At 29.9% G+C, this 22210-nt stretch overlaps 1 protein-coding gene across 7 annotated transcripts in view; it reads left to right on the plus strand.

The window, feature by feature from the left end:
• The window catches only part of LOC123291706 (SH3 and multiple ankyrin repeat domains protein 3), a 99587-nt gene that overhangs the window by 36924 nt on the left and 40453 nt on the right, over window positions 1-22210 (plus strand). For 6 of the 7 annotated variants that reach the window (XM_044872092.1, XM_044872094.1, XM_044872096.1 and 3 more), the window contains exon 1: window positions 21322-21375. In XM_044872092.1, the coding sequence (XP_044728027.1) occupies window positions 21324-21375 (52 nt within the window). In that variant the 5' untranslated portion in view covers window positions 21322-21323. Of the gene's footprint in view, window positions 1-15799; window positions 15858-21321; window positions 21376-22210 lie in introns of those variants that run through there. The other variant, XM_044872095.1, reaches the window with a different exon arrangement.

Here is a 22210-nt window from a genome sequence, read left to right on the forward strand (position 1 = left end):
CAAAAATGTGTATCAACCATTAAATAAAATTGTAAGCCAATTTAGGAGTAATTGAATTGAATTTTAATTAAAAATATGTGAGAGTGATTATTATTATTATTATATCAAACTTGTTTTCATGTAATCCTTAGCTATATGTTTGATATTTAGTCTTCATGATCGACAACAGTCACAAAAGCGTTTAATTCAACCACAGCACGAAGTATGTGTTTCGGTACTTTTAATACACTCAAATATTGTTTTTACCTCTTTTACGGATTAAATCGTTTTATACTTCTCACTTCCAGTTTGTATATATGTTGTTTTCAAAATAAGATAATAAAAAAGCTCATGGGTATGCTGTCTGTGGCATCGTAGCGCCTAACGGATGAACCGATTTTAATTTTTTTAGTTTCATTTGAAAGTTTATTTAACGGAGAGTGTTACTTATGTCAAGTGCGAGCTTAGAGTTCCGTTCTCGAAAAAACTAAAAAATTGGCGATGATCTTCAAAATCGATTCAGTTTGGAAAAAGCATGACGTATAATTTTAACATATAAATAGTTATGGAAATGTAAAATGATTGGTCAAATAAACCTGGCTCAATTCATTTTGAAAAGTAAAATGGTAAAATACTTAGGTAATTCAAGACAATTATTCAAAAGAACAAACTCAACTCAAATATTTCAATTTCAAAACAAACTCAACTCAAATATTTCAATTTCAATTACAATATTTCCAAAAATTAGTCCCAAAAAAAGATAGCTCTCTAAGTATCCTTTCCATCTCATCTGATGTCTTTTTAAGAAGGAGTGTTATAAGTTTGAAGTGTTTATCTGTGCGTCTGTGTTTTTCTCTGCAGTGGCTTCGTAGCCCCTAAACGGTCGAACCGCCTTGGTTGAGAATATTTTATACTTAACTTTCCAAAAATCGGTTTACAAGAATAAATCGCATTTGTCGGGGCTTTTTTAAATTTTGTAAGTTTCACTTTTTATTCTCGGTCGTATCTCAATACTATTCTTATTTTGAAAATAAATTATTTTTGCCAACTATTTGAAAATAGTAACGTATTCTATTTTATGTTTTTCCGTCTACATTTGATATTAATTTTGTATTTTTGGCATTTATCAGTCAATCATACGAGTTTACTCTGAAACGCAAACTGGTTCAATATTACTTGCAAGCCGTGTAGATTTTGAGAGAATAAAACCTCCCCAAATAAGTAAATTAAATATATATTGTAGAACAGCATTGAAAAGCTTAGAAGAAAGTGGATCGTCTTGGAGTATATCTCGTTCAAGATAGAATATCGCACCCATCCTTCTCATTTTTAGTTTGTGATGTACATTCCTCATATCAATTTTGGACCAACCGTAAATACTTTTCAGGGACACCTATGAATTTTAAACCCTTTAAGACAAAACATTGTTCTACACTATCGCAACATTAAACGTGTTATAACTTCATAAATATTAATTTTAGAAAACAATGTTTAAAGTAAATGTTTTAGGAAATTTTTAGATTTAAAAGTTATTATCATTTTATTGTTTACTAGCTGTGAACTACCCGCTTTGCTGGGCAACATCCCCACTTGCACCCCTCCCTCCACATTTCCTTGCGTGGGATAACAGTTTTGTAATGTACACGTCATGCTCTTTTATTTGATACCCCACTTAGGTATATTTGTAAATATTCGATAATTCCTTCCCACTTTCTCGCTACACCTTTCTACCCTCCGAAGGTTAAAAGTAGATAAAAACAATAGATCTTTGAAGCTGGTTGTATATCGTGTCAATATTTGAGCTTAATCGATGCACAACTTTTTTAGTTTTTGAAGCATATCCCTTTCAACCCCTATTTCAACCCCTTACTCTACTATAATATGGATGTATTATACATAAAAACCTTCCTCTTGAATCACTCTATCTATTAAAAAAACCGCATCAAAATCCGTTGCGTAGTTTCAAAGATTTAAGCGTACAAAGGGACATAGGGACATAGGGACAGAAAAAGCGACTTATTAACATTTAAAAGTTATTAACATTTTTGTTTCTTCTCCGCCTAAGAACTTTGTGCATTTACATTCCGTACGTGATACTGAACCTATTTAAATAATAAAATAACTCCTGCAATTTAGTGCATTATGGACAAGAGTAACTAGCTTCTATATAACCTGTAGTATTTTCTTTAATTTTAGTTTATTTAATTTAAATGCAAAGAAATTACAAAATTTTTGTTGTACTAATTTTTGTTCCAAAATGAACTTGAAACAATGGCTATTTTCGATCGTTGGATGTAACAAACACTTATACAATACACTAATAAACAATATTATATGTATTGTTATATTGTTGTTAATATAATAATTGAAGAATGTCTTGATAATGCCCTTGAAAACCAGTTACATCATTCGTGAAAGTGTAAAGAAAGAGAACACTAGGACATTGTATAATCTGAAATACCATATCATGGTATCATGGATGATGGTACGTTCGTATAATAATATACCTATAATAATGATATGTATGCACACGGCTAAAAACAAGTACATTTCAGTCTTATACTGTTTATGTATACGTTTCTGCTGCAATAGTCTATGTTTTATCATGCTGCAAGAATTCGTGCATAATTTTCGTGTTTTTTTTTTATAATCATATTCAAAAACATGATTTTTTTCTTGCGAATATTCCGTAGGCAAATGTAGCTATTGTGCTTGTACCCAGATCGACGGAGTTGAAAAGAGGAAAAATTTTGGAGTCGAAGTCCTAGTAGATAAAATATTGAAATATTAATTTTTGAAATTTTATATATATTTTTATAATTTCTTTTATTTTGATACTCTACTCGATAGGTTTGGTTAATTTTTTTTATTAGGGTTTTGCTATATTGCCCCAAAAATCCGCCTTTTTTTCAAACACGTATACCTAAGGACACTTGGGGGCTATAAGATGAATATAACGATACCTTGTTGAAATCCACGAGCCGTTTGGAAGATACGAGATAAGAAACAAAAATACTTTGACAGTCGGGTAAAAAGAAACTCATTTATCCCCTTCGTTCATTCAATTGATTATAACTGCAACATCTAGATGCCTCTTTTCAGAATTTTGGAAAGTATTTGGAAATACCCTAAGGAAATATCCAGTGGCAAATATCCAAACGAAAACATCGATTAAACTTTCAATCCAAAATAAAATCGGTAATATATTTTTATTCACAAAAAAAATATGTGGCAATTATATATTTATAGGGGAGCTGTTTCCAGATACATATTCTGTTATTTATGTAGGATAATTGTGTTCAAAAATCACGGGATATATTTCTAAGAACCGTTAAAATTTTGCTCATTTTACAACAATTCCAATAACGGTGAATAATTATTTTTCTATGTATTATTTAAAATTGAAAAATGATTATATTAAATCAACTGTTTCCGTTGTTAACTTTTTACAATACGATGGTTTTGCAAAAAATTATTGGCTACCATTTGTTTCAAATAATTATTTCCTTACTACATTCCGTCTGCGTGATTCAAAATGAAATGCATCTTAAAAATTATGATTTTAAATTAAAAAAATTGTAGTATTAAGGTATCGATACTTGTAGACGAAATTAAATAAAATTTAGACGATTCTAAGAAATACAATTCATGGGTTAATACACAAGTTTTTATTTTATTTTATTTTTTGGTTCTTGTATTGTGATATACTGTGTATTCAAAAATTTTGGAACGCCTAAAATAAAAATATCCGATTTAAGAACTTTTCGTTATCATAAATAATATATTGTAGTTTGAGGTTTATGTGGTGCCGTACTAACATAATAAGTTTAACACAATTCGATGTATCGAGCAATGTTATCAGTAAGGCGATGGTTATAAACATTGAGAAAAAAACAGGCATAAATATGTTTAGGGGTGTAAGACTAAGACCATATTTCGAGCTAAACTGACTCTAAGTATCTGTATCATATTCCAGCAAAACTGATTCGGTCGAAGTCAATTATTTAATGACGAAATATAAGCTCATTATATATATATACTCCAATAAACAAGGAGAATAGAAGACGAAATCTCTAAATTTTGACCCATAGCACCGATTTCAACGAAAATTTGGGATTAAACTTTGTTCACCTTTTAGAACAAAAGCTATATGGTGCCACTTTTAGAATCGATAAAGCGGTGAAATTTGAGCAAAAAAATATTTCGAAAAATCAATACTTTCCGAGTTATTGGCGATTGAAATTCGGAGTATTTAACGTTAAATAACCAAAAATTGGACATTTTTTGAAGAAAAAAAAAAATTTTAGAATTTCAATCGCCAATAACTTTGAGAGTATTGACTTTTCGAAATATACTTAAATGATACTTTTTGTTCTATCGATTTCCGTTGCCATTATAACATATATGTTTCTACACCCAAGAAGGGGTGATTACCACCTCCTGGGCAAATGCACCACTTTTATATTATTACTAAAGCGTCTCAAATTTCAGGTTAATCGGAGCTATAGGAAAGAATTGAGAGGTTTTAGCCTCGTTTACTGGAGTAATAGTCTAAATGACATATTTTTCCATTAAATATTTCACATAAAATTGTGTGATTATCGTTCGATTTTTCAAACTCACTGTAGAATACAAACTATTCTCTACAGTTCCATGACCACCAACTTTTAGATGTAGTACCATCCAACGATTTATGTGTTATGTGCTATTATGTCTGGCTTTGCCTGCAGTACCTTTATATCATTTTGCAACCAAGTGAAGTATATAGGCTTAGATTCGTTGTTGTTTTATTTTACGAAATGTTATTATTGTTTGGGGTATTGTGGAGGACATCGTACAATGATTATTACTACATAAAGTAAACTATAAATATTATTGACTTGTTTCTGAATGTATAAATTTGTGGGATTTCCAGTTCGAATTTATGTGTAATAAATTTGTACACCTTTCAATATTTTAAAGTTGTACTGTTTTCAGAGTAAGGAACTTTGTCTATCAAACTGACAAAACAAATCGCAAAATTCTGTAACAATCTACTAAAATTACTAAGATTACTAAATTAATGTCTCATCACTAGTACCTACTTAGCAAAGTCAATCTTAGTAGAAGGACAAAGATTGGCCTACCAGAATCGAAAAGTACAACAGTGAATTAGCCGGATTCTAAAACTTCTTAACGAGTTCTAGCCCTGGGTATATATGAGTTCAGTTTCGTAATACGTTCATCTCAAGCCACCTTATATAAATTTTATCCATTATAAAAATTTACTTTTGCATAATTCAACAATCGTTTTTATCTCGTATTATAAATGGTCAGTTATAATAAAGATTATTTTTATACCATGTATATATGAAATATACATAGTATATTAAGTTTAGTCCCAAGTTTGTAACGCTTGAAAATATTGTTAATACGAAAAAATTTTGTTATAGGTGTTCATAGAATCACTTAATATAACTCAAAAACGAAAAGAGATATCAAGCTGAAATTTTTAAAGCGTGCTAAGGATGTAAAAAGTGAGGTCGAGTTCGTAAATGAATAACATACGTCAAGTGGGTCTTTGGTCCGTAGGACACATCTTGTAAACCGTTAGAGATAGAACAAAAATTTAAATCTGAAAATGATCCTTGTAAAAAATAAACAACTTTTGTTTGAAACATTTTTTTTTTGTGGGTAAACAGTGCGCTAAGTACTTGCAAATTTAATTGTATGTATTAATATGGGAATATCAGTTATGTGTGTGTGGCTATTTAAGATTGGATAGCTTTCTTTATTTATGTGACGTCAAAAAACAAACGATTGCGTCATTAACACTGTCTATACATGGTATTTCAACAATTAACTCAGTCAATTGTTTATTTTCACTTGTGATCCTTAAATTTTTTGCTGTTGTCAAGAATGGTTTATAGTATACCAAATATCTACATGCATTGCATATTACTTTCATAAACAAAATGATACTTGTAATCTTTTTGAAAGACCATATAAAAACATTGTCGTTTCATGTATCCACTTTTTTTGTGATATAAAAATCAAAAGATATGCGGGGTAGTGCGTTATTGTCAGAAATGACTCTTCTGATTCGAGTAACTTCTTTTTATTATTTACTTCAAATTTATTATTTTAAAAAGTTTGTAAATTTTTGGTTTGTTTTAATGAATTCAATATTAAACTGTAATAAAATTTCAATGGTAATTTTATCAACAAATTCTAGAAGCTGTAACGCACAATTCCCTACCAAGATACAATTCCGATTTGTAGTAGGTTAAAACGGTTCTATACAAAATTTTCAATGGCGTGAAACTTTATAATTTTTTTAAGACTTCTCTTAGTAGCATTTTTATTCTGTACCCAATTCAAAAACATTTATTCTATATTACAGCAACGATCCTTTCGATTTCAATATAAATGATTTTCACTGTAAAAACCAGAGTTTATTGTTCTTAATATCTTATGATCGATGCACTGATACTATATATTGTAATTTTAAGCAGGCGTGGTTCATCCTCACACTTCCAAAATATCGTTTGTGCATGATAATGCCGGCCCGGTATGATCAACATGTATACTTTTTGTTTCAACGTTCAGTGCAATTATTTTATCAGACGTCCATTTACCGCCCATTATTTTTGCTTAATATTCATATAGTGTATATAAAAATTATTTGAGTACATACATCGAATAATCCTTCGTATAATTTATAACAAAGGTATTTTAAACATTTTTCATTTTAGCTTTTAATTCTCATTTTTGCAAAGAACGATAACATAAAGATATTGTATTCAACTAAGGCTACACATTTCAAAAAGCACTCTATTGGAAACGCTGGCTCAACGCCATCGTTTGGTTTTTCTTGTAATATAACTCCGATTAAATGCTGTTTATTTCCTTGGATTCTAGAATATGACAAGTAAAAAAAATCCATGAACTCTAACTTTTTGCCCTGTGATGAATAAGCTCCTGAATCTATGTGGAGCATTTTCTCTCGTAGGACATGTATATGGCTGAGCGGCCATTTTCGAGACATAGGAGAAAGAAGAAATAAAATTAGAAAAATTAGTAACTTGGTTTGATTTATATTAGTCAGGAAAAGGATGAGGGATATGTCTGCTGTAGCATTACGCTACATTTGTGCGATCGTTAGGCATATTATTTGACAAGGAACAGAAACTTGTTTCAATTTTACTCATTTTATTGTCGTCATCCCCTCTTTCTCGAAAATGGACGCTCTGCCATATATATGCCCTATTATAGAAAATACTCCACATCGACTCAGAAGCATATTTATCACGCGGAAGATAGTTAGATTTCATGGATTTTTACGTGCCACATAGAGTAATGGCAGGCCGATCCGATCTCTTAGCGGCTAGAAGGGGATATGTTCTTTTGAAAATATACTTCAAAAATATTATTTTTCAGAGATTTCTAAAAAACTTACATAGTTTTTCGAAAGTATATAAGTTCCAAAATCATGTATCAAGGATATCATCCATAAATTGCTGAATTTCTCAAAAAAATAAGCCGTTTCATAGCATGTAAAAAAAACTGAAAGTCGCGGTGGAATCATTTGCGAGGTTTTTAATATATATTAATGTTTTGTAGTAATACATAAATATACAACAAACCCAACGAACATGTAATTATTATTATTGAAATATCGTAAATAATATGTTAATTTATGAAAATTGTATATTTCATTTTCAATTAAAAAATGTATTTTGTTTATAAACATAAGACTTCCTCTATACTCATTTTAAAATCTTAAAGAACCAGTGAATAAAATTAAGAAGTTGGAAACAATCTTCAGATTAATTTAAAGGTATTATATAAGACCATATACGAAAGGCGAGACGATTTGAATATTATAGCTAGAGAGGCAGTAGATAGCAGACGACCCATATTTGATGAAAGCCAAAAATTTCCTTAGTTAGTTGGTTGTACATTCTATGAAGTGGGAGCTAGCTAAGCGCGGTCGTCAGCGCTCCAGCCTCACTCATGTGCGAATGGTATGGTAATTTTATGCAAAAATGAATTGGCCGTATGTGTTTAGCGTGTTTTTATTTCAAAATTCCAAATCTGCCTTAGTGCTTAGATCAATTATTCATTATAAATACGTATTTGGAGTACTTTTTTTCAGAATTGGACCAATGCCAGACAGAATACCTATATGCCGGGGTGTTAGTTCCTATGTGGCAAAGGGTTCCGCAGACACCAACCGCAAAGGGCTGATATTTTGCACTTTGTTCGATAACAATACGTAAAGTACAGACAAGAAATCTATTTTATATGAAAATTGGCGAGAAATTATTACTAAGGCTATTTATTTAAAGCTTGTACCCTAAAAATGAATAACCCCTAAGAGTCCCCTAAAAATGAATCTCCATCAAAAGAATTTTGTTCAAAACTTACGGGAAAAATAATACTATCAATTTCAAGTGAGTTTAATTAAGTATAAAATGCACTAATTGTTTTTCTATTCACGAGCAATATTGTTTCTCACGTGTGTTTGTAGCTGTATTGTTCTACAGCTACAGTATGGTTCAAAATACGTTAAGGTGATTGTAAACCTACAGTATTGTAAACATGTTTTGGTTTATTGCACGGTACATACATATAAACCAAATACATCCTTTGTAATCAAGTAATGAGTTATTTTTGGCTTTACAATATCACGCAACTACACAAATATATTATATATTGTGTGCAAATGCTGCTTATAAATTTGATAATATAGATTTAAAATAGATTAATTTAGGAAAAAATTGAATGAAAGCATTTAGTATTATCGAATCTTAAGACATGCTTTTTGGTAAAATTGATTGAAAAAAGTTTTACGTGGACCATCCCGTATAAAGATATGTTTCAAAGCATAGGTATATTAATTTACCTATGTTTTTGAAATATAATATTAAAAAAATCGTTACAAACCAAAGAAAGACCTTTCATGATAGTGTATTTGACCTTTATTATTTCATCTTCAAAAAAACTACATTGCGTGTTTATTTATTAGTTATTATGTATGTTTTATCTTAACATGAAAATGAAAGTTAAGAAGGTATAAATTTCAATATAAATTTAAAACTTGTATTATAAAATAAAACAATATATTATATTGAAACTTACAAATTGATAAATTAACAAGCTGTTCAAGTGATTGCGGCCCTTAATGGTTCATATTATCTAAATCATCACTACCCAGATAATAATAATTTTAATTATGGTTTTATAACAAAGACGAGTAGCTAAGAGTCTAAACACTCGCTCTGTAAATTGCCTCTAAATAAAAAGGAAATAAATTAACACTTATATATATATTATTATTTGTCTAGCCTGTTTTTAGGAACGAGTGTCGCACAGTAGAATTTGGCAGGGCAGGTTTTCACAAAATTTAAGTTCACCAATAGTAACACATTCATGTAATAAATATTATTCAAAGATATCCATAGTTAATATTAGAGATGAAAAATGGAGAAAAATACAAAAAAAAATTTTTGTTTTGGATTGGATGCAGAGTTTCTGAGATATTGCAATTTTGGATCGATTTTAGTCCGTATCTCAAAAACTATTGGGCCAGTCATCAAATGCACCCAATTTTTGAACTTTTTGGGTCAAAATTACCTTATATACTGAGTTTTATAAAAATTGGAGATGTAAGAAATTTCTCGATTTTTTGAAATTTTTTTAAGGGGTACCCCTTTGATAAAATCGAGAAAATCGCAACAAAAAAAATTTGTTTTGGAATTTGATGAAACTCGGTGGATGGGGTAATTTTGACCCAAAAAGTATAAAAATCACGTTAGTTTAAAGATTGGATGCAGAGTTTCTGAGATATAGCAATTTTTGGATCGATTTTAGTCCGTATCTCAAAAACTATTGGTCCAGTCATCAAATGCACCCGATTTTTGAACTTTTTGGGTCAAAATTACCTTATATACTGAGTTTTATCAAAATTGGAGATGTAAGAAATTTCTCGATTTTTTGAAATTTTTTTAAGGGGTACCCCTTTGATAAAATCGAGAAAATCGCAACAAAAAAAATTTGTTTTGGAATTTGATGAAACTCGGTGGATGGGGTAATTTTGACCCAAAAAGTATAAAAATCACGTTAGTTTAAAGATTGGATGCAGAGTTTCTGAGATATAGCAATTTTTGGATCGATTTTAGTCCGTATCTCAAAAACTATTGGTCCAGTCATCAAATGCACCCGATTTTTGAACTTTTTGGGTCAAAATTACCTTATATACTGAGTTTTATCAAAATTGGAGATGTAAGAAATTTCTCGATTTTTTGAAATTTTTTTAAGGGGTACCCCTTTAGGAAGTACCCCTTTGATAAAATCGAGAAAAGCGCAAAAAAATTTTTCTTTTGGATTTGATGAAACTCAGTGAATTTTGATCCAAAAAGTATAAAAATCAGGTTAATTTCATGATTGGACCTATAGAAAGTTGCAATGTCAGCGAGTATCATGGGCAAAACTTCATTTTCAAAGTTAGAAAGATTAAAATCCATAAAATTGTGAACAAAAGGGTGGATAAGTGAGGGCTATAACGTGATAGTCTAAAGAAGGAATTGTCTAACAAAGCGGACGGGTATCTGCTAATTTAAAATAAATCCATAACATACAACTGTTTAAAAATTTAAACATTTTCCTAGTTCGGAACCCTAAAATCAGTCAATGGAAATAACAAATAATAATTTGACATACTTTAACACTTTTATAAGTCTGATAATAATTATCACATAAATATAAATATATAAAATATAGTATATTTAAAAATAGGTTTAAATTAAAATTGAAACTAAAATGTTTACAAAATTAATAGAATTTTAATTAAATTTTTTTAAACAGCTGTTTATTAAATAAATGTATGTTATGGATTTATTTTAAATAAATATATTTTTTAAATGAAAAGTTTGCATATATGTAGATAAATAATATTTAACTAGATTTTATTTTCGAAAATTATTGACTTTTGATTCATTTTGAATAGAACAAGTGAAAACAAACAATTGACTGAATTAATTTTTGAAATACTATGCATAGACAGTGTTGATGACTATCACATTACACATACATACATGCCACACATACATAACTGGTATTCTCATAATTACATACTATACAATTTACGCCTAATTTGCGCCCTTACGGTACGAAAATGTTTCCAACAAAAATTGGTTATTTTTTTATAAGGAATATTTTTTACATTTAAACTTTTGTTCTATCTCTAACGGTTTACAAGATGGGTCCTACGGACCCAAGACCTATATGACCTATGTTGCTTATTTACGAACTTGACATCACTTTTTACGCCCTTAGTACGCTATACAAATTTCAGCTTGATATCTCTTTTCGTTTTTGAGTAATCGTGATGACAGATAGACAACCGGAAATGGACTAATTAGGTCATTTTATGAACCCCTATACCAAAATTTTTTGCTTAGCATCAATATTTTTAAGCATTACAAACTTGGGACTAAACTTAATATACCTTGCATATTACATATATGCTTGGTATAACAAGTTAACCTAATTGTAATAGTAATAATTCTTCTATATTTAAATATAATAAAGTTTCTGGAAATATTCTGTAAATCTCGTGATAGTGAGAGTTTTGGTTAATTTGAATTTTTTTGTAAAGAGTTTTGACATCTTGTTGTTAGTACCGTGTTATAAATTATTCCCAGAAGTTTTTAAGAACTTTACACCAATGGTGTTATGTCATGCTATAAACTGTATAAGTGTAAAGAGAGGAGGCTCATGATGTAGATATTACATACGCTTAGAACATCTTACCATTAATGTATGATCATATAGCAAGTATACACATAGAAAGCGCATATGGAAAATCTTTAGAGTAAAAATATTATTAATACGTATTCTCATTTATTAATACGTATTTCGACTACCCGACTTTCTGCTCACTGGTGTCGGCCAATCAGCTTCGATCAGGTGTTTGGCCAATGAGCTTGGATCATGTGATCCTTTTGGGTCAATGACATTACAGTATTTGATCACCTAATTTCAACACTAAAAAGTTTTGACACAAATTATAATTAAAATTACAAACTAAATATGAAAAATAAACAATTTCAATTTCATAATCCATTATTAATTCTACAAATTCTGGATTTTAACTTTAAAATTTTTATTAAATTCGAATTTGAAATAGACCCCTTATCCAAATTCATTGCTTCATTGCTCAGTTTTTGAATGTAAATGCTTTCATGGACATCTAATTCGGTAGGGTTGGGTACTGATTTTAAAAGTTTTAAATTACGTTTGTCGATTTATGATCATTTTCACGATAACGTGAGTTGCTGTCTACACATGATTTTCCGATTGTACCATGTTTTAAGTGTCCCCACCTGTTCTTTAAATTTTATACAAATATTTACCTGCTTTGCAGAAAACATTCTTCTTAAAATTTTCTCCATTTTACTGTTTTAATGCGATAGTTTCAGAATATTCCGTGTTCGACGGCTCCATGTACAAAATTGATTCATAATTTTTAATACTTCGTCGTCAAAGTTGTATAAATTGATTTACTTTGATTTCTAAAATAACTACTCCCGTTTCATTTCTGCTCTGGATAAATGTGTTACTTACTATATACTTTCTAATTTACATTTTCTTGCTTTTAAACATATTTTAGTATACATGTTTTTCATTCATTATATACACTCACTTTCAAAAAAAGTGCCACAGTTAAAACATTCTAAGCGTACTCATCATATGTTATGTTATAATAGTAACACTTAGAATGTTTTAAAACGATCATTTTTTGTGACATTGAGTATACATCTAAAACAACTTACATCACGCTACACAAAATTTTCTTTAAATTTATATAACTTTTCTTTGTAGATAATAAATCCAAATAAAAAAAGTTTAAATTACTTAGAAAAGTTTTTAATAGAATTTTTTTTATTATTTAAAAACTAAAATGTCCATTTTGAACTTTTACAATGCCCTAAAAGGATAATAAGAAACGTGCTAAATCTTTTAAGTATACAAATACACGAATAATTTTGTTTAGTTTGTAAATCTCATAGGCGATGCTGTATCATGTGGAGAATAACTTCAAGATTTGCCAGAAAAAATGTCAATATCTAGACGTAGGTACGTCATCTCGTTAGAGTTCAGACTTATAAGGAAATAAACTAATTTTATTAAATGCTTTTTTATTTAGTTTAAAACATAATTTGTCAAAATTGATAAGATATCTGTTCGTCTTTAAAATCGTTCACTTTATACCCCAGCCTGTACTTAATTAAAAATTAATGACAAAATGATAATTGAATTTAAATGCGATGACCTTAATTATACTAACAATTAAAATTAAGAAATAATTTTTTTTAAATCTGTTCAAAATTCTGCCCCAAGTTTCATATTAATCGTAATGTGTAGCACGCAACATTTTTATAATTAACCTTTAAATTAAATTTTCTGCGATGAGAAACCGTGTTCGTCTTACGCATTTCAACTTGGTGTGTTCACATGCGGACGGCTTAGTTGATTGTTTTTTCAAATTCAAAGAAAATTAATTTAATAATTTCTTCAATGCCAATCGAATGTAACAAAATTAATAGGACTAACCAGAAGCTAGAAATATTTACGATCCTGTAAATTAACTCGTCTTATGAATGGGTTCTTTTTCCTAGAGATTATCTCGCGAATACATACATAACAGTGAGTATTAACAAAGCAGTGTTCAAAAAATTTACCTGCAATTCAAATCACTGTATCAGTTTTCTGTCTTACATTTACTAAGGATATTTGCGATTCTAATCAACATTACTTGTAATAGTACCTAAGAACTGGATGCTGTATATGAAGACTTTCCTACCGTGCTCATATTAAAAACCCTAGCTAAAATCATTTCCCCAATGCTTAATTTAAGCGTTTTCAAATCTTCCTAAAAAATATTTCTTTTGACGATACTAGAATGCTCGAAACGCGATACATATGAAATGGAATGATATTAGCCCCAATTCCAAATTGAAATCGTTTTGGATTATCCTAAAACAATTTGGCATTAAAACTTTGGCAATTCAAAATTTTATGCAGATGAAGATTTTTTTCTAATTTATCTATGTAATCCGCGGAACGGGACACTTTTTTAAATGAGTAAAACGTACTTGAAATGTCGTGAGTAGCTTTCTTTTGGCGAGACTATCAAACGTTCCCTCCTAGACTTATTTCGAAAGTGCTGCGTTTTCAAATGAGCATTATAACGTCATATTTAAGCTATCGTTCTGAAAAATCGGAGTCGGGTATCTGTCGGACACTGGACCACTAGATATAGTATTAATAATTAATAAGACTGATAACATTAATAATAATTAATAAACAATTCAGCAAAAGTGAACTATGTATATATTGAAAAACAGAAATACTTGAGGCATGCTTGAAGTGGTAGGCAAGCTCATCGGTGCAATATTTTTGTCGGACAAAACATTTTATGGTTTAATAATTATTAATGTTATCAAGTGGGCGTAGTGTCCGATTCCCCGCAAAATTTTCGAAAAAAGCCTTAGAGAGAAAGTTTGTTTGACTCCCCAAAAAGAAAGCCACTAACGAAGGTTGCTATCTGGCCCTCGCGAACTAATTGTTAAATTTTATTTTTTGAAGTTACAGCTTTTTTAAATTTACGGCGGTAGTATAAAGGTTGCAACGCTTTGTTTTAAACAACCAGAAAGTATTTTTATTAAACAATGGACCTAACAGTATGATTGTGATTTAAGTCAAGTATCTGTTACGCAAAAGAATCAAATTCAACTTTATAAAGGAAACAATTGTTAATATTTTCAGTTGGTACATGCACTTTTTTTAAAAAAATAAACAAATATTCGTTGAATTTGTCAAATAAATAAATGTTACACTTCATTATATTATTTACCCATAACATGTAACCATAAATAAACAAATGTTTCTAATTTGTTTAAAATACAGATAAACTAAAAGTAAACAAAAAATATTAAATATATAAAAAATTATCACTTGTTATTTATTCTGGAATTCAACCAATGAATATAATAAACTGGGGACTTTACAGAAAGTTGCGGTCAGGCACAATGGTGAACATTACACAACAACAAACATAGACAAGTATCAAATACGTATATAATATACTCTTTGATACTTCTGGTCTAAGAGCTGAGTGGCTTTTTTATTATATATTTGAGGCACATTGAAAATATTAAAGTTGATAACTTGCGGATGTGTGGATGGTGAAATCGACAACCTGGCTGGGAGGTTGGGAGGCGTTAGTTACCTATGAAATTTTTAATTTGCAATTTTTCCTATGCAAAAAATGTACTTGAGGCACTTTGAAACTTACACCATTTTAAAGTCTTATATTCAATTGTTCGAAATATCATCGCCTGGCATGATTTGGTGGAGACTAAAATAGCCCGACAGGTGATTTTAATTTGCAATTTTTCCTATGCCAAAAATGTTCTTGAAGCACTTTGAAACTTACATCATTTTAAAGTTTTATATTCAATTAGACGAGTTATTATCGCCTCGCATGATTTGGCGGGGGCAGGTGATTTAAATGCCCACCAAATCATGCCAGGCGATGATCTGATGTAGGTATGTTTTATGTGTAAATAGTACTTTTTAACCCATGATATCCAATTGCTTAGTGCTCACTTTATTAAACACTTTGAACCAAAAGGGATTTATCCATATTACTTTGTCTCACTTTTTTTCCAATAAATAAAACGAGTTTTTTTAATTTTTCTAATGAGTTAAATAAACATAAAAAAGCGATTTATAACACATACAACATAATTTTTATTTTTCTTTTTTACAGATCGAATTTGGAGTTTTAAAAATGCCGTCACCGCTAGTAACAAGTTAATTAAAACAAAGTGAGTATTCATTTTTAGCACTAAAAAAATAGAGATATTGCGCCCTAACACACCAGCTTTACTTCCATCCCTTAAAAAATAAATTAGCCTTCGGTTATCGTTATTGTAGCAAGATAAATTATAAGTCTATGTCTTATTCTGATGTATAAGCTATAATACTGTGAAGTTTCATTAAAATTCGTCCAGTAGTTTTTGCGTGAAAGCGTAAGAATCATATATCCATTCATTCGTTCATACAAACGAAGAAAAATAAATGAGAACTCTATGATATTTCGAAATAAATTGCAATTTTTGCCCCAATTTCCTAGATCAGTTTTTTGTATTTTATAAATACGCATTTCGACTACCAAGTAGTCATCATCAGTATGAATTAGCTATAATCGTAATTACTCTTATTATGTATGTTACTCGTTGCTAATTTGGTGGGGGACTGCACAAGTTTGTAATAGTAAATAGAATTTATCCAAAATAAATATACAAAAGTACTTCTGCAAAACACAATCAAACACATATATTTGAAATAAAATCTTTATTTTGTTGTTACATCGAAATAAATAAAGTAAAAAAATATATAAAACATACAAAAGAAGACATGTTATGGGAAAACTAAATATGATATACGAAAATGAGTACATTTGTATCATTTTCTTTAGTAAACAATATTTAATGCGCAATATTTTCTAACAATACCATATCAATTACTATAGGTACTCTTTACCTCTGTATACTGCTACTATATTGTATGTAGCTAAACAACAACTCTTATGTGGCCCTTCGCAACTCAGATTTTCAATAAAATCATGTAATTCGAACCAACTTTCAAAATCTACAGTCTGTTGCATTTAAGACGAAGACACACTAATATTTTTGTTATTTATAGAAATATTGATTTGAAATTTTGTACAGTCATACAGACTGATGGGTCACATTTTTTAAGATACTTAACCAAAATCTGAACTTCAAACTCAGCTTACTACAAATTTATAATTAGGGTCGATTATTAATATTTTGTCTAGCGTCAGAGATGGCTAGAGATATCGACAAAAAAACCATAAGAAAAGGTTTTGCGATCTATAATTTCGTGTAGTGTAATTAATTATCTTTAAATCGCCTACCCCCTTGATATTCACTAACGGAAGCAGTCAAGCGCACGAAAAATATCTGAATTTTCTATCCTAGTGAGTAATAAATTACGCTTGTCCAAATCTTGTCAAACAAAGAATAAATAAAGTATATGGGGGGAAATTAAAATGTATGTAACGTCAGTTTACTATGTCGGCTATATGCGCTACCGTAGCTACTCCATGCTAAATTTTGTTTTCTTAGAAGGAGATAAAAATAAATCTTTGAATGGTTTTTATTTTAGTTGTTTTTATAGTTATACGAAAAATAATTTATCTCTGCTGTTTGTTATTGAATAATTTATCTCTGATTTGTTTATGAATGAGCTTTTGTTATAGCAAAAAAAAAAATTATGCATATTCCCTATTGAATAAAATATACATGTACAAATATTTTGAGGTTAGAAATGAATCTATTATGATACCATATCTTTAACGGAAATTTAATTTGTATACAAATTTCGTTGTAACCATCACATGAATGTGGTTTTTCTTCGAAATGACGACTTTTTACTTGAATTTTTCTACTCTTCGTCTACTTTTTATCACAAACATCACATGTGTATGATTTATTACCGGTATCTCTAGTTAAATCTTTGTTTAGTTTTTAGTAAATTTTTAACAACAAAAAATCACATGTTTATAGTTTTTTTCCAGTATGAATGAGTTTACATTCAGTTGTCAGATGGTGATGACTAAATTATTTTCAAAAGCATCATTCATGAGTATCTTAGCACAAGCATTACTTTGAAAATGTTCATCACTTTGAAAATTTTACAGTTCTTTTACTCCAGGCTACATCTTTCACTGGCAGTAAAGAAATATATTCCATAGTGAGAATTTAACGGAAATTGCCTTCAAACGCTTTCAGTACAAATACCAACAGTATTTGGCCCGCCGTTGTTAAATGGCATTCATTATTCTTACCAACGTTAATGTTTTAATTTTTTTATTTGCGGCGATTAACACTTAGAATCTTCGATTTAATAGGGAATAATTCTGATGTAGAATTGTCCATTTTATCCATAAAAATGTAAAACAAGACTTGATACCATGGCATTTGAAAGTGAAAATAAAATTGATCTCCTTTTAGCAAAAACAATTGTTTTATATGTAATCTTTATGGCGATACCCTCGTGGGGACATTCCTCTTTGTTTAATTAGGCATTTTAAGCGTTCCAACTCCACTTTTCTATTCGTGAAGTGAGAGTTCTTCATCTGAAGTAATAAAAAAACTTTAGTTAAGGCTTCTTTACTTACTTTGAGTACTGGCTGACAGGTTGAGGGTTCGAATCTATGCAGCGGCAGTGTGAACAAAAATAGTTAATGGGGCGGTAAATTGATCACATGGTCGTCGCTTGGGTAAGAACTAAGTAACCGAATCCACTCACATCATGAAATTAGTTGTATAATTGAGTGTAGTTTAACAAATAAATAAAGATTAAAAATAATGATGTGGGTGGCCTCTGATATAGACGTGGTCTGAGAAACGGAGGTTAAATCCCATTATTATTATTATTACATCATACATACATATTTACAATTACATTTTGATGTCGGTGGATTCGGTTACTTCGTTCTTATCCATGCGACGACAATGTGATCAATTCTACCGCCCCCATTAATTTTTTTAATTGTTCACACTGCCGCTGGCTGGATTTGAACCCTCAACCTAATTTAGACCGCTCGGCCATTTAGGTTCTCTTATTATTATTATAAGTTTGTATTCGCCTGGAAAAATTTCCCCACGCGTTTTTTTCTTGTTTGTGAACAAGCTTCAAATTTGGATACCCAATTTATCATATACAGAATATTCGACTAATTAAATATGTTTTAATTTTCGCGTGTCATAGATTTAAACTAACAAATATATTGCATACGATTCGATTTTCAAGGTATTTTCGATTGGCATTTAAGTTCAAAGTCATTACAAACGAATTTTATTCAGCATGTTTGTTGTTTGTAACCAACTGTGTTATTCGAATTTAAATTTAAAAATATCTTGAACATGTTCTATGTTTATTGATAAGCAATAGAAGTATATCGGAAAATCTTATCACAATTTAAAAATACACATATAGTACACGTTTTTATAAATAGAACCAACACACTGTACTTATTTCATTAAGTATATTATAACTGGGAGATTAAAAATAACTGGTAGTGACGTAGCATTAATTTAAATTTTCACAAAACAAATTACAATTTTACTTACTTAGATCAGAAGTCCTCAAACTTTTTTGTATCGTAAACCACTTGCCTTGTTTTATGATTTTGTGTAGACTGCCTGGTTAGCTAATATTGTATTTTTGAATAAATATACATGATGAATAAATAATAAGTTAAAATCAAAGTTTTTTTAGCGAAAAGTTTGATCCTAATATTGCTATTTATGCATTAATGAATTTAACAAGCCAGTGCAAGTGCAACTTCTTACTAGCATGTACACTCACTGTCAGAAAAAGTGCCACAGTTAAAACATTCTAAGCGTACGCATCATATGTTATGTTATAATAGTAACACTTAGAATGTTTTAAAACGAGCATTTTTTGTGACATTGAGTATACATATAAAAGTTACTACAAGTTCAATGTTTATTGCGACTTATTTATGGGATATATCGATTCGCTACTAATATTATGAAATTTCGAAAAAAAGTTTATTTACAAAATCTAAAACAGTACAATTTAGTACTAATCGTCGTCGGTCTGTTTGTTATGTTTTCTACGGAAGCCTGAATGTCTCACTGTCTATTTATGAGAAAGTGGCGCTACACAAGCTTATTTTTTAAATGTGTACTACCCACAAGTATAAGACTAACCTTTTAAAAAGTCATTAGTTCACTTTCAACAAGTGCACTTGTGATTTGTGGCATTATGTACACGAACCTCTTTGAAGGTGTCAGTATTTTGTCATGTACAGATTTCTAATTAAACGTCATAATCTCATAATAAACACTTAATAATACTTTTAAAGGTTAGAAATTCGAAATGTACAGATGCAAAAGAAACACATCAACAATGAATTATTATATTTTTATATAATACTAAATAAAATTTTAAACTAACTACATAAGACAAATTATAAACATTATTATATTATTATTAAATCCTGACATACAATTATTAATAATTCCAAACAGTTTAAGTAGTGTCTAATTAAAGGATAGTCATCACCGACTGACATCTTCAAAAAGGTTCGTTTCGATAATACCACAAGTCACAAGTGCACTTGTTGAAAGTGGACTAGTGACTTTTTTTAAAAGTTGATTTTATACTTGTGGATAGTACACATTTAAAAAATAAGCTAATATAGTATAGCGCCACTTTTTTATAAATGGACAGTGAGCCATTCAGGCTTCCGTATTTTTCAGGTCCAAGCCATGAAGATTATAAAGATCTTATAACCTTCATGGCTTGGACCATGAAGGTTATAAGAAGGAGAACGATCGCTACGTGATAAAGCATTAGCGCGTCTGTCCCTGAAAATTTGTAGAATTTATAGTTCATTTTTCAGCCACCAGCCGCGCTGTCATCAAGAAGTAGTATCTGCGAAGTTAGCTGTTTATGAGTACAAACAGATGAAGTTAGTTGCATAATGTACAAATTGATATATCATTTCAAATTAGCGCACAACAGCCCGCTTTTATTGATACTACTTAGCGGTCGCAGCGCCTCACTTATTTTATCCATATTTCGGGGACAATATTTTCTATAGCGATCGTTCTCCTTCTTATAACCGTCATGGTCCAAGCAAAAAACTATCTTTGTGTGTAGATTAATGAAAAGTAAAAATTTAAGTCGCCACCTCCCTAGATGCAATTATATCATGAACCCCTAATTATTTTTTTACATGGACTTCTTCTAGGTTATCGTGGATCCCTGGGAGTCTATATGGACCTCTTTGGGAATCGCTTTCTTAGATATTCTCTGACCATCAATCATTTAAAATCACACATTATTTAAAAAAATTTACAACTGTGTTATAATAAAAATATATTTGTATCTAAAATACTGATAAGAACACAAACACTTCATCACAAATACATACATTCACATAATCTACGTTTGATTATAATGTACATAACATCAGCAGCAAGTAGAAACAATCAGTTTGAGAGACGAAGTTAGACCCTTCTTAACTTATTCATCACACATCAGTATTCGTTTTACCACATTAAATTCAACGTGTGATTATATTATTTAAATGTGTGTTTATTACTACTATTTATTATTGTTTTTATTTTCATAACATTTTAAAAATTATGTTAATGTTTAATTCAATTTAATGTTTGTGATTTTGTGTGATATTATTATTAGTGTTAATTAATTATTGTTGTCAAATTATGTGGGATTATTCATTAGTACAAGCTGCAAATAGAGCTCGAATTGAAAAAGGTAGGATCTAATTGCGATTTAAAATGTCAAATTTAGAAACTTTTTTGTTTTTATACTTTAGTATAGTAAAGGAATCTTTTCCTTACGAAAAAATTGTTTGCTGGATGTATTGACTTGCGGTTTTTTGCATTGGCTTCAGAAAATTAACCTAAAAAAGTCTATATGTGAAGAGGGATCAAATCGTATATTAAAGCAGATAGATTTTAAAAAGATCAAAATGATAAATAACCCGAAATTTAAGAAATTTATATTAATATATTCCTTTATGAACCTCCCCAAACCCTTTCGGGGGTCTGTAAGACTCCCAAAATGAAAAGACCATTTTTTTCTTTAAATTAAGACTTAATGAGGGTTTTTGGGATCGCTAATTTCGAATTTTCAGTCAAAATGTTTGTTACCCCCTCCCCCTGTAGACCCCCGAAATAAGTAATGCCTAATACTAATTGACCCAAGGCCTTATACTAATACCCCCGTAATAGGTAATAATTTTTGAAAATTTAAGCCTTTTTAAGGCATGTAAGGGGCTTAAAGTCAATACTCCCAGCAAACAATTTTTTCGTAAGTATCAAAAACTTCTAGGTTCGGTTTTGTACTACTTGGGAATAAAATCTTTCTTGTGTAAAAAATAATGGTCTCTTTTGGAAACAGTGGACAATGGTGAATAACACATGTTTTAATGGTGAGTCATCCTATATGACGGTCTAAACACCTTATTTAAACAAACCGGGCAATAAAATCGTTTTAATGTAATGATAAACTTTTATCTCAAGACATACGAGTAAGTATACCACTGCTTGACTATGTAAGGGATATGCAGCAGCGAAACATAAAAACA

This window comes from Chrysoperla carnea, chromosome 2, assembly GCF_905475395.1.
Source record: "Chrysoperla carnea chromosome 2, inChrCarn1.1, whole genome shotgun sequence".
Lineage (NCBI taxonomy): Eukaryota > Metazoa > Arthropoda > Insecta > Neuroptera > Chrysopidae > Chrysoperla > Chrysoperla carnea.